Source organism: Pezoporus occidentalis, unplaced genomic scaffold (assembly GCF_034315485.1).
Source record: "Pezoporus occidentalis ecotype Australia unplaced genomic scaffold, CSIRO_AGI_Poc_V1 ctg118, whole genome shotgun sequence".
Lineage (NCBI taxonomy): Eukaryota > Metazoa > Chordata > Aves > Psittaciformes > Psittacidae > Pezoporus > Pezoporus occidentalis.
Window position 1 is genome coordinate 1331029 of NW_026912972.1, and position 13620 is coordinate 1344648.

The 13620-nt window shown below is 44.6% G+C and overlaps 1 protein-coding gene across 5 annotated transcripts in view; it reads right to left on the bottom strand.

Moving 5' to 3' along the window:
- Positions 1-925: 925 nt before the first annotated feature.
- The window catches only part of LOC134175922 (UDP-glucuronosyltransferase 1A1-like), a 29706-nt gene continuing 17011 nt past the window's right edge, over positions 926-13620 (bottom strand). For 3 of the 5 annotated variants that reach the window (XM_062642403.1, XM_062642375.1, XM_062642396.1), the window contains exons 2-5: positions 4284-4415; positions 4005-4092; positions 3358-3577; positions 926-2009 (exon numbers count right to left, since the gene is read on the bottom strand). In XM_062642403.1, coding sequence (XP_062498387.1) covers positions 1712-2009; positions 3358-3577; positions 4005-4092; positions 4284-4415 — 738 coding nt within the window. In that variant the 3' untranslated portion in view covers positions 926-1711. Of the gene's footprint in view, positions 2010-3357; positions 3578-4004; positions 4093-4283; positions 4416-6875; positions 7778-9105; positions 9973-13620 lie in introns of those variants that run through there. The other 2 variants (XM_062642387.1, XM_062642383.1) reach the window with 2 other exon arrangements.

Here is a 13620-nt window from a genome sequence, read left to right on the forward strand (position 1 = left end):
GATCCCTTTCTCTCCATCTCATTTTAACAAGGGAAAGAAGGAGCAGGACAAAAGAGGCGAGGCTAAGGAGAGCGAAGGGAAAAGGAGAACACCTGGTTTCTGCTGCTGTTTTGCTTTAGTTGAGTTCAAGTTCTTTCTAGAAGACGTGGGATGGATATTTTTAGTCTTCCTTTCTTTTAGCTCCTACACAAGAGGTTTTTTAATTAAACCATAACAAAGCCAATTAAGATTAATTCTTTCTAACTCTGTTCATCTGATCTGAAATCAAGGGGGTTTTCTCTTGTCCATGCAGAGAAAGTCACTGGATGGACCATGGGGACATCCAGACATGTCACTGCAGGAACTGTGTGGAGCTGCAAAAGCTGCATCTTAAAAGCAGGTCAGCAGCTCTCAGGCACAGTGGAGGCTCTCTGTGTGACCCAAAGAAGGGTTTCCTTTTGTTTACCGGGGCAGGAGGAGGGGAGGCAAAGGCAGAAGATGAAAGCTCCTGGACAGGTTGCATTGGCATGGGTGCCCCCAGCAATCAGGCGCTGCAATGGGGACAGGCTGAGGAGAAGACAGACTGTCTTCTTGAGCTTCACAGCTCCCACTGAAGTACCTGCTTTTTCAAACAGCAATAGAAAAGAACAGCAGCAGGTACATAGCAGGATGCCTGTGCCATGATATGCTAGGCTGTTCCAGTCTGTTTTGAGCCCTCAGTATTAACTTTAAGGTCTTTTCTGACTTTTTAGCAGTGTGAACTGTATCAGCTTCAAGAGGTAACCTCTCAGTGAGGACTGAATCACCAAGTAGTGATGCCGAGAACTGGCTTTTGTGCATTGAGGTAGCTTCCACACTGCGAGGCTTCTCCAGCTCGCTCCCCATGATTGAACAAGCTTTCCCTTCTCCAGCCCCATATCTCTCAAGTTAGAAAACACAAGAGCCATTATTGTTAATACTGGGGATTTATTTATAAGGCTGGGCTTTGGGTCTCCACCTGAACAAAATTTACAACGAGTAAATCAGTTGGGTTTTATGAACACGGATGCTTACAAAGCTCTGATCACCTAACAGGTAAACTTCAGATACAGCACTCTGCCTCATGGGGAACTTGGGTGAAACACCAGTGTCTTTACAATGACTTCCCTGCCAGAATATTAGTTTTGTTTAGGGGACTGTAAGCACACACAAAACCCATGTAAGATGTGCATCTAGCTAGCTTATGTGACACGTACTGTCAGTGTATAACACTTGCCTCTTCTTTAACAACAGCTATACAAAGGTTTCAAAGTGCTTGATAAACCTGATAGCCTTAAAGTAGACCAAATTGATCTCCTAAAGCCCTTGAAGCAAAATCTCATGAAATCCCTATATATATATGTGTATATATATATATATATATGTGTGTGTGTGTGTGTGTGTCTCCACTGCAATAGAGGTAAAAAAAAGGAAGTCAACGTGAATCTTCTGTACACCAAGATGTGGAAGCCAGGAGCCTTGGACTTAACACTAGTATCTTCCCAAGTGACTGAAGCGCTCCTCTACAAAGTAATTTTAATAACCAATTCTTAATTAAAGGCAACAATTATATCAGTGAAACAACCCCTCCCATGGTGCTAGTTTAAAGGAACTATTATTTCTTGACTGAAAGTCAGCAATCAGGGAAATTTGGGATGGTCTCTGATCATGTGGTCTGGAGCAGAGGTTTATCTCCTACCATTGCTTTCACCTGCTAGTGGGACTTGGATTTGGTTGGCTTTCTTGTTCTTCCCTTCTTACAGCAGCACCTGCGGCAGCAGAACAGGCAGCACTTCAGAGAAATGAAGAGGGAGAGGAGGACCACGACAATGAGGAAGGCGATGACGTCCAGAGAGTGATACTGGATCCAGTTCAGATCGTGAGCAGCAGGTCGGAGGTGTGGGGCTCCTTTGTGTCTCATTACAAACTCCACCCAGTGCACAGCCAGGTCCATGGGGTGGATGGGCCTGTCAAGGTGAAGGTCTGAGAGACGCTTGATGTTCTCTTTGTACCTGTCAAGAGAAGATGTTCAATGCTTTCAGTGACTTGTTCTTCTGAGACTGTGGCCCCAGAGGAAAAGGATGCGGTGTTATTTGGCTTATAGCTCACTGGGAATTTCTGTGGTGGTGTTTCTCCACCACCCCACGAGAAGGGTAATAGCAAAGTTATGGGCCCAGAGAAGTGCTGTTTTCAATGGCAAAAACAGAGGGAAAGGTTTTAGGAAAGAAGAAAAAGAAAAAGCTTAGTTTGAGCTGTCATCAGAATCTCTGGGGTGAAGCTATCTGGTTGAAATGTGACTGAGTGTAGAAAAACTATCCAGTTTTTCAAGCTCAAAATGCATTATTATTGCTGTTGTTATCATTGCTCTAAGAATACTGCTTAGGAAGCAATGACAATAAGGTGCCATTTCTCAGAAACATGATGGGGAAGAGAATGCCAAATACTGAGAAGCCCTCAGAGAAGCAGGGAAGAGGAGGATATGTCATAGAATCATAGAATGGTTAGGGTTGGAAAGGACCTTAAGATCTATCTATTTCCAAACCCCTGCCTATGGCAGGAGGGTCTTGAAGCACCCCTTCACCGTGATGCCTTAAAAAATCTTGGGCATGCTAACTGTAATACAGTGGTGTCTAGAGTAGTTCCCTGTACTGCCTCAGCATACTCTTGCATGTTCCTCCAGCTCTGTGCTGGAATTGTCCAGCTTTGCCAAGCCAGGCAGCAGCTCACTGTGCTCATACAAGCACTGGGAGGGGATATGACTGAGAAAGCCTTTCTGTAAATGAGGTCTGTTTAATAAACCCTGAAGCTGGAAGACAGCGCTTCCTGATGCAGCACAGCCTCTGAACTACACTGAGGCACCTCCAGTTGCCTCTCTTTGGGATATCTTCATGCATAGAGCATTAGCCAGGCAGCTGAGCTTTTCAGCCTTTTCAGGCTCCCCACTAACCCATGACACCACCAATCTGGGGAACAAAACCAGTGCCACATCTCCCTTCACCAATTGCCTTTTCTGCCATGTTGTATCAAAGCCCTCTACTACATCACTGCCTGGTCGATTTGGTTTTGTGCTCATCTTTTGTCAACTTGATTTCTTCCATTGCATATATACCCCATCTTCTCTGATACGTGAATCCTCTCATATCAGCTGGTTCTTGTCACCTAATGCTTGTATTCCTGAGCAGCGAGAAGGAGAGTGCTGTTACAGGGACAGGATGAGGTTAATCCAGGGCCAGCATCAGCCTCTTAGTGATGTAACTTTGATATAAGAAGGCATATAAGAGCAGCTTAACATTCTGTTAAGCTGGAAGCTAGCATGGTGGTGTTAGATAAGAGTAGAACGGCTGTGTTTCTATTACTGACTTTTTATCATTAATAACTGCATGCAGGGCAGTGGTTATGTCCTGTGTAGTCATTTCAAGTATATTCAGTGTCAGTCCTGCCCCCCGTGACTCTATTCGCTTGGCGTTGTCCATCTGGTCTCCAAATAAAGGCATCAGCAGCATTGGCACTGCGTTGCATATGCCCTCGTAAATGCCATGGGAGCCTCCGTGGGTAATAAAGGCACGAGTCTTAGGGTGAGCTGTGGAGGAAAGAAAGACTTGCTTAGCTCTTTGATTTAGGCAGTCACAGTAACACATCCCTAGAGAAAAACTGCCACAGAAAATAGCACTGGTAGGTGTCAGTCAAGAACTTTGTGTTGTCCTGTGCATCATTACTTATGACTGGAGGCAAGGCAGAGATAAAGACCTCCATTTTTGACAATAAGGGGAGTCAAGTGTTGGGACAACTTTCCAAACAGAGTTGTTTTGTAAGTCAGTGGTTTTGAAGGTGCAATCAGATACATTTCTAAGAGATAAGCTCTCTTTCAAACAGCAAAGTCTGTTAAGGAAGCCCTGTGACCCACAGTGATGCAGGGAGTCAGCATAAATGATGCCAATGTTGCCTTACAGCAGCAGTATGGGATTGAAAGCAACGTGCTGGTATCACTCAAGGTATCTCATACCTACCTAGAAGGTCGTTCTGGGGCAGCCATTTGACGAGCTTTATGTTCTTGGGCATGTCGGGGGGCACCTTTCCTGTGTATCGCCACAAAACCTTGCAAGAGAAGTAACCAACATATCAGTTCTCAGCAAGTGGCTTCTTGCTGCTCCTCAGTAGGTTTTCTGGCATCAGGGAGCAGGAGAAAGAAGAGAGGAGCAAGCCCACTGAAAGCTGAAGGTAATCATGTACTGTGTTTGAAAACCATGTTGGATTGCTGTGCTGCAAGGGGAAGAGGGAAACCATACCGTCTGAGGGACTGTTCCCAAGGCATCAGCAATTTCTTTGGCTTTCTTCATAGGGATCTCGGAGACCATGGAGCCCAGGGAGAAGACAATAATGCCATGTTCTCCAGAGGCATTCACAATAGCTTCGAATTCCTGCCAACACAAATCACATCCTTAGTCAAAGTCCTTTTCATGTCATATGTCGTAGGTTCTGTCACGTTCCCACAAAACTGTCAGGAAAGGCAAGAAAATAAGCGGTCAACACAACAAAATGCTGATCAGGAAAATTAGTTATCTGTATTCTCTATCTCTGTATATCTATGTATATCCATAACCTGTTTAGCATGGAGAAGCTGAGTGGAGACCTCAGAGCAGCGTCCAGTATCTGAAGGGGGCTACAAGGATGCAGAGAGGGACTCTTCATCAGGGACTGTAGCGAAGGGATAAGGGGTGATGGGTTCAAACTGAAACAGGGGAAGTTCAGGTTGGAGATAAGGCAGAAGTTCTTCCCTGTGAGGGTGCTGAGGCGCTGGCACAGGGTGCCCAGAGAAGCTGTGGCTGCCCCATCCCTGGCAGTATTCAAGGCCAAGTGGGACACAGGGGCTTGGAGCAACCTGCTCTGGTGGAAGGTGTCCCTGTCTGTGGCAGGGGTTGGAGCCGGATGAGCTTTAAGGTCCCTTCCAACCCAAACCAGGCTGGGATTCTGTGATTCTATATGAAAATGAGTCCCAGGGACAAAAAAAGTGGGCATATGTGGCTGAACAAAGTTAAGGAGGTGCCTGAGTGTTGGCAGAATTGAAGCCTGAACCGAGATTCGGGAGGGAAGTGAGAAAAGACTGACTTTAAACCAGTCCTGTTGCAAAGTCTGCTTGCTCCAAGACATCAGCGTCTGTGCTTCAAAAAAAGATGCTGGAGCAATTAAGGAGATGAAGTCATCATCAGACTTTTCCTCGCAACCACCCCCCAGGTGACTACATCGTGCTTTATTTTCCTATTCATTGCAATCACATGCTCTGGATTTAGAGTTGCTATTCTTCTTTTCACACCATGCAGCTGCAAGAATGAAGACTGGTTTTAAAGGTGTTCTAATAGCAGATAGTTGTCACTTCTACTATTTGGATTTACTGGGTCTGCTTTGAGTAATGGCAATATTGAACCACTGCCAGATTTTAATCTGTTTTGGTCAGTTGGTTTAACTAATAGGACTAGATCTGTCACTTGAATCCAAGAACAGAGGGATTCTAATGAAGCATAAAACCAGCCAAAGGCTGGAGCAAAAATCCTGTGCCATTGAGAACTATCTGGTAAAGCCAGGAAGGAAAGACAAAACCAGAGGGAATTGTTGCAGGCCTCAGAGTTAAATGAATGGACCAAAATGAACTGATGTTCCTGTAAATCTGTTGGAATTTCACCTTTGGGATCTAAGGGGACAACTGAGGTTGACTCCCTTAGTTTATGAGTGCCCTGGCCCTTCACTTGAGACTGTGTTCCAGACAGAAGGAGCCATCAAAGGTTTGGTGATAGTTGCACCCTCAAGAGCAGACCTGATGCTCTCCTAAGGGCAAAGAAGATGAATTGTAACCCTCATTTCAGGGCTTAGTTCTCTCTTTCTTACTAGATTTCTCTGAAGAGATGCTCTCCATCTGCACTAAGGCATTGTAGATGGGAACTTAATGATTAGGAACTCTGGCCTTGGCTCTGTATAAACTCCCAGACATCTGGGAACTGCAGAATCCTCCCCACACTACAAATGTGCTTTTCATACCAATTCTTTGGGCAGTGGGTGACTTGCTTCCTGCAGTTCTGGATGCAGTGGAACACAAAGAGCTATTCCAAGGCCTATTTATATTCTGTGGGACCAGTCCCATCAGTGTTCCTCCGTGCTTTTGTGTGCCAAGGTCGGACTTCCTGCTCTGAAGTGCCACTAATTTTAGGGAATGTTTTGCAGCCCTGCTTTGGGAATAGAAAATCACCTAAAACAACCTTATTTTAGTAGTCTTTTTAACTAGGATCTGCTCCTCTTGGTGGGTGCCACACACCACATCTCTAAAATACCTGAGAAAATAAGAGAAAGCATTATGAGGAGGATTTCTTAGTGGAAAGTGGCAAATATGCCATATATTTAGGAATTTTGGCATAGTTCAAGCAAAATACAATTGCAGTCCAGCTCTGGGACAGAGTATTTGACACAGAAGAAGCAGATCTCTAGCTGGGTGCTGGGGATTCCACTTGCTGCCTGAATTTCCTGCAGAAATCCACCAGGATGTGGCTTGCTGCGTTGCCCCACCTAGCACGAAGTCTTGTGAACTGGTACACAAATGAAAGCCACTGGAAATAGGCAGCTTCCTTTGGGGAAGGAATTGTTCCTAATCTCCACCTAACTTCCCTTGGCACACCTTGAGGCGGTTTCCTCTTGTTCTGTCACTTGTTCCTTGGCAGAAGAGACCGCCCTCGCCCCCCTTCTTTCACGTATAGAGGACGTTAGTGCACAACGGATGGTGTTTTGCTTTCCTAGCACCTCCCGCCCCATTCTTTCTGCCGAGAGCGCCATCTCCTGGTGAGAACGAGCAGTGCAGTCAGAGCTAAACTAAAGGGGTAAAAAAGCGAACTAACCTGGGATAATGCTTTTTTCCGAGTGCAGCTTATGCCCCCGATCAAGACCATATTAGGCATTAAGGGTCTGGGATACTCAAACACAAAGTCATATTTCATGAGCCAAATAGATGCATGGCTTAAGAGCTCAAGCAGTGTTGCCTCTTGTTGGAGGAATTCTTTGATCACACTATTGTATGGTGCATAAAGGAAACTGCAAAGCAGGGAACTGCTCAGGCTAGCAAGGAGGTTGCCCACACGCTGAAGAAACCTCATGTGGTCCGTGTAGCGAGTGAAGAACCTCGGAATGTAGGAAGGAGGATGTGGACAGAGAGTAGCGTGGAAGTCTAGGCTGCATGGCAGACCCCGTACAAGGTACACAGAAGGGAGGGAGAGATGTTCAGCCACTATTTGTCCACATGGAAAAAAAGGATCCATAAACACAGCATCAAATTTGCTTTCTCCAAGGGATTCAATCAGCTCTTTGTTACTCAGGAGATGTTTGCAGGAATCCAAGAAAAGAGATGAGATATTTGCCAAACTGGAGAATTTTGCTGAGAAGGGTTGAGGTGTGAAGCTCCTATAGCCCAGCTTTTTAAACTCTGCCTCCACAAACTCCTTGGTGTAAGACACAGGGTATGTTTTCATGGTATAATACCCCGACAAACCTATCCGCAAGTTTATCTCTGGCGCAAGCACCACAATCTCGTGTCCCCTGTGTTGGAGCTGCTCCACAACCGGGCGCATGCTGAGCCAGTGGCTGCCATCGATGGGTATAACCAAGAGCTTTCCACCTTCAGCAAAGGTCCACAGGAGCAGGAAAAGCACAAGCCAGGAGGCAAGAGAGTGAAATCCTACATTTGAAGAAGCCATTTTCCTTGTGCTGTCAGCAAAGTTTTAAAGAGCTGCCAAACTATTGCAGGGGACAAGGATTGAATCAGGGGGTACTTTGAACTTTAATCTTAACTGAGGGGGTTAATTTTTAATGGGCTGGCTGTATTTAGGCAGAAATTAGGATAATTTTTAACTGGGAGTAAAGATTGGGTTTATCATCCTCGTGAAGGCTTTAAGTGGGCACTGAATGCTTGAATTAACAGGAGAGGGTTCAAATGAGAGAGGGAGCATGTGGCACTGAAAGGCTGCACAAAAGTCATGAATGGGAGGTAACACCTGAGCCAGCAGTCAGTGTTTTACTAACACCCATTAATGATCAGCTCCCTGCCTTGAGTCTGCTCAGCTGACTGGACACAAAACTCAGAATAAAAGCCTGACCTTTGGAATACTTTGTGCTCCCCAAGGCTAACCAAGAATCAATGACTGTCAGAGATTTGATATAGAGTGAGTTGATAAGGTTTATCTTCAAATTTCTTTCTATATTATAGCAGTTATCAAAGTGAAAGCCCACACTCTACAGAAGTACATGTGATGGTGCAAGCTTAGCAATAACTTCTGCTGTTGCAGCACCACTGTGGTCTGGAAAACAGAACAAACCATTGATATCTGCACTACTTGCAGAGCCACTTGGGAGACTTAAAACAGGGAGGGACGGTGGGTACTTAGAATCCCAAGGGCTTCTTTTTCCAAGCATTCTCTTATATGTTCCCTTGTATTGCTTCTTACACAAATTCAGAGGCAAAAGAGCTCCCTCTAATGTCTCTGCATATCCCTGGTTTTAGGGTATTCAAGCACATTATCAGGCTCTACAGCACAGTACAAGTGCCTGGGTATATCCACAGAGTTAAATCCACATTTCCATGTTTTGGCCAATCAAATGTCGTGCAATTAATCAGTATTCAACTGTTAGGGATATTAAATTATCTGATCTAGAATTATTTTGCTATTTATCTAGCTATAGCATACATTCCATGAGGGTAGATTGAGAAGAGACGTTAAGAAGAAGTTCTTCCCTGTTAGGATGGTAAGGCCCTGGCACAGGTTGCCCAGAGAAGCTATGATTATAGTGATATGCTTACAATAAGCTAAGCCATACCTAGGCAGCTACATAGCTTAGTCAACTTCACCTAAGCTCTCCTGAAGAGAAACCCTACAGCTGCTTGTAGTGCAAGTCTGGTGATCGTCTACAAGAGCCTGAGATTCCTGCTCCCAAATCATGCCATCCTGCTAATCGATCACATATTGGCTCAAGCACAAATACTACTATAGGAAGCATATCTTAAATAATTGCTAATAAATGCTATATTTAGAATCAATATATGCTAAATGTCATGTATCACTGTGAACCACGACAAACCTCTGATAATGGCTGCTTCTGCTTACAGTTGATGCCTCCAACATAGACCATGTTTGGCATTATTGGGCGTGGATACTCAAAAACAAAGTCGTATCTCATCAGATAAACGGATGCTTGGCTAAATAGTTGCAGCATTGTTACTTCTCTGCGAAGAAACTCAGAAGCTAAGTTCTTATAGTTTAAGTAAAACAGGTCGCAGAACATGTGCTCTGAAGCCCCAGCCAGGAAGTTCTTCACACGCTCTGCAAATGTCATGTTATCTGAGCTGTACGTGAAAATCTTTGGCACATAAGAAGAAGGACTTGGACACTGGGTGGCTTTGTAGTCTAAATTGCATGGAAGACCACGCATGAAGTACACTGAAGGCAGAGAGAGATATTCAGCAACAATTGGCCCACAGGGCAACACAGGATCCATCATAATGGCATCAAATTTGCTGTCCTGGAGGTACTTCATGAGTTCTTCATCATATAAGAGATGCCGACAAGAAGAAGTGTACATGTTAGTCAGTTCTGATAAATTGCTGAATAATGTGATTTTGTCTAGAAGGGAAGGGTTGGTAAAACTCATTTCACCAAGGGAATTGTAGAATTCATCCACAAACTCCTGCGTGTAAGGCACGGAGTATGTTTTGATGGTAAAAGACTGTGAGCTTTTAAGGAGCAAAGCAGCATCAGGAATCACCGCAACAACTTCATGCCCCCTCTCCCAGAGTTTTTCCAGAACCACACGCATGCTCAGCCAGTGACTTCCATCCTGAGGCATAACTAAGAGCTTCCCACCTTCTGCCAAACTCCAGAGAGAAAGAAAAAGAACAAGCCCCTTGTAGATCTGGTACCTCCACATCACCATCCTGGGACTATCAGCAGGAAAAAGAATGAACTGTTCCTTCTTACTTCCAAGCAGCCTACGAAAGCGAGAAAGAGTTGTACCTTATTTATGCTTGATGGTCTTTAGTCTTTCCCTCTACAAAATGTTTACTATGACAGCTTGTTGACGTTCAAAGATCGTGTTTCAGACAGTGATAAAAAGCATTGATAAGAGTGCTATCAAGGGATGTAAAGGAAAATGCATTTTCCTTGCACTGAAATTATCTTACATGATTCAGAACAATTAGCAGGACCTTTGATTAGTTGTTTGTGAAGGGATATTGCTGGGTCAGGGTTATTTTGAGTCACTGTACTTGACAGCCCTGTGCCAGATTCAAGTCAGGAATCTACTTTTATGGCCGCCGAGCATGTTGCAATATTGACATGAAAGACCTAAACTTTCGCTTGTACCTCAGAAAGGTGCCTGGAGTTCACACAAGATGCTCTCCATGGTAAGCAGGAGCTGGTACGAGCAGCAGTGGTGTCACCAAAGTCACATATTAACCAAAGACAGTGATGCAGCAGAATATGCAGTTCCTGCTCAAGAGAGGCCATAAGAGTTTGTAGGTGAGTGGCTTGAGGCCAAACGTCTCTTTGAAAGTAACGATGCAGCAGAATATGTGGTCCTTGCTCAAGAGGGGCTACAAGAGTTCATAGGTGAGAGGTTACAGGCCTAACAGTGTTGAAAGGTCTCAGTAACAGTTTCTTTTCAGGAGTATAAACCTTGGCTGTGGTATGAGCCAAGGGAAACCCACACTTGTGTTCTGTGCTTACCAGAAGAAAGGGAGAGCAGAGTTTCTGAGCTGCTCCTGCTTGTGCTATGATAAGATTTTTAAGGCAAAAAAACCCAACCCACCATGTTGGAAGTCTTGTTCTTTATAACTCAGCCACAGCCTATAGCTACTTGATGAGGAGTAACAATGATGCTGGAGCCCAGCTTTTCCAGGTAGCAGTAAATAGCATAATCAGGACCACAAAGAGCAGTTTGAGAGATTGGGACTGAACACTGAGACAAAGGTTTTTGCCTCTGAAAGTTTTGAAGGTTTGCTTGTGATCAGCTGAGGCTGATCTGATGTGGAAGATTATCCTACTCCAAAGACTTGTTTAGATATCCAAATCAGATGGATTTGAATGGGATTTAAGCTCATAATTATTCTTGAGAACCTGGATTGAAGCTGCAGCTAACAATGCAGTGGAACCTAATGGGTAACCAGAGTATGTGCCTCTAAACAAATCTATGTCCTTAGACAGGGAGAACATGGAAAAACACATGAAAACTTTCAAGCTAAACCTAGAAAAGCAATTTTTTGCTGAAAAGAAGTACCTGACCGAGCAGATCTCATCTGCCATTAAGGCATATTTCATGGAAAGGGAAAAGGTGAATGCTGGAAGTTTGCAAAGGCAAAATGAGATACAAGAATGATAACTGAACAAGAGCAATGGCTGGAGAAGAGATACTGCTTTATACCCTCCTACCAAGCACACCTGATTGGAGAGAGCTCTGAATGATTTCTTCAAGCTGTGCAGGAGCCTGGAAGAACTGTCTCAGAGCAGGTAGGAGTGATGGGATATCTGGTTCGTGAAATCGTTACTTTTGCCAAAGGTACCTGGGGGTGATAAGCACATTCTAAGGCTAATACTGTTATTAAAAAGTTCACATTGATAGCATGCCCTATATGTGGCACTGTGATTCTCACAAGCCAGCAGGAAGGACTGTAACATCTAAGGAAACTGCATTAAGAGGAAGGAGTTTCAGACATCAGTACAGTCCTGTTCTGCAGCCTGTTTAAGCAAAACCTTTACCTCTAGCTGGCAGTGAGGTGACATTAAAAGACCAAAAACTAAAGGAGGTGGACAGAAGGTATTCCTGTGTGCCACAGAGTTAGCTGAAGTACCTATGTGTGCATTTTCATGTCTCAGAGAGAAAAAGATCTCACATAACAAGGTGATGCTGGAGATGGGCTGAGACACCTGGGCTTGCTTAGCCTGGAGAAGAGAAGGCTCCTTAAGGGGAGACCTTAGAGCAGCTCCAGTGCCTAAAGGGGCTACAGGAAACCTGGAGAGGGGCTTTGGACAAGGGCTTGTAGGGACAGGACAAGGGGAATGGCTTTAACCTGCCAGAACAGGGGAGATTGAGATGAGCTCTGAAGCAGGAGTTCTTCCCTGTGAGGGTGCCGAGGCGCTGGCACAGGGTGCCCACAGAAGCTGCGGCTGCCCCATCCCTGGCAGTGTTCAAGGCCAGGCTGGACACAGGGGCTTGGAGCAACCTGCTCTAGTGGAAGGTGTCTCTGCCTGTGGCCGGGGTTTGGAACTGGGTGAGCTTTAAATTCCATTCCAGTCCAAACCACTCTAGGATTCTATCACTATAAACGCCCCAAGGTGGCAGTATGCACCCAGAGATATGTCCAGAGTCGCCGTCAGGCTCTCAGCTCTCGTGTTTGATATTAGTGGCTTTCACATAGTCTGTAAGTTCTTCTAACATTTCAGCCAGATGTGCATTATTTGTGTAACACTATTATAAAATGATATAAACCACACTGAAAGGTAAAACCAAACCAACAACCCCCTTAAGGGTGAGAGTTGCATCACTACAATTTGAGCAATACACAAAAGCTCTTTCACGTGAATGTGAGTCCAGAGACTGAAGTCCACAGTTCAGCCTGTTCCAAAGGCAAGAAAAAGAGATATCTATCAGGAGAAAGTAAAGCTAAGTGCAGAGTTGAGTGCCAAGACTGTATGCTGGAAGTGGTACAGCAAGTACTCCAAGTTAGGGGACTCCATGATAACCTCTTTAGTAAATCTCTAAATCCTGGCAGTCAGAATGTATTAACCACCTCCTATTAACCACCCAAATCCTTTTTAAATCCATAGGGTTTGTCTACAATGGAATTAATCTGTTGGTGCTGAGAGGCAGATTTTTTGGAGGTGGATGGTGTGAAGAAGTACTTGCTTTTGTTAGCTTTAAGCTAGCTGCCACCACATTTCAGTGTTAGTCATAGGTGAAGTATTGGAAGAAACCACATATTAGGTCCCCTTTCAGCTTCATTAGACTTTGCAGGATTTTATAGACCTCTCTCAGGGATCCTGTCATAGCTCTTCTCATAGGTTTAGCTATCAGGTTTACTCCATCTCTGCTTTTCTAGACTGAGTGCCCAGTTCGAATCCTCTTAAGAAGGCTTTATTTTTACTGCAGGAGAGTCAGCTTTGTCTGAAAAATCAGTCCTATTTCACTGTTCTACATAGTCAGTATCTGGAAAACTTACTTAAGAGGAATAGTTCTTTCTAAAGCTGGAGAAATGGGTCAACAGCAGCTGCATGAGGTCAGCAAAGGCTAAAGCAAACTTCTGCTGCTAGGATGAGATAACCCCATGGCACAGGACAGGCTGCACTCCAGCTGTATAGACAGCAGCCCTGCAGGAAATGACCCAGAGTCTTCATGGATAGAGTTGAATGTGAGTGATACTGAGTTTGTGCTCTCACAGCCTCAGAGGCAATAGCATCCTGGGCTATACAACTAAGAGTACAGCCAGAAGACTGAAAGAGATGAGCCTTCTGTTCAGTACTTGAGAGACCATGTGAAGACGTGTTTTGGGTTTTCCAATACAAAGACAGACATTAATGTAGTGAAGCAAGTTCAGCAAAAGCC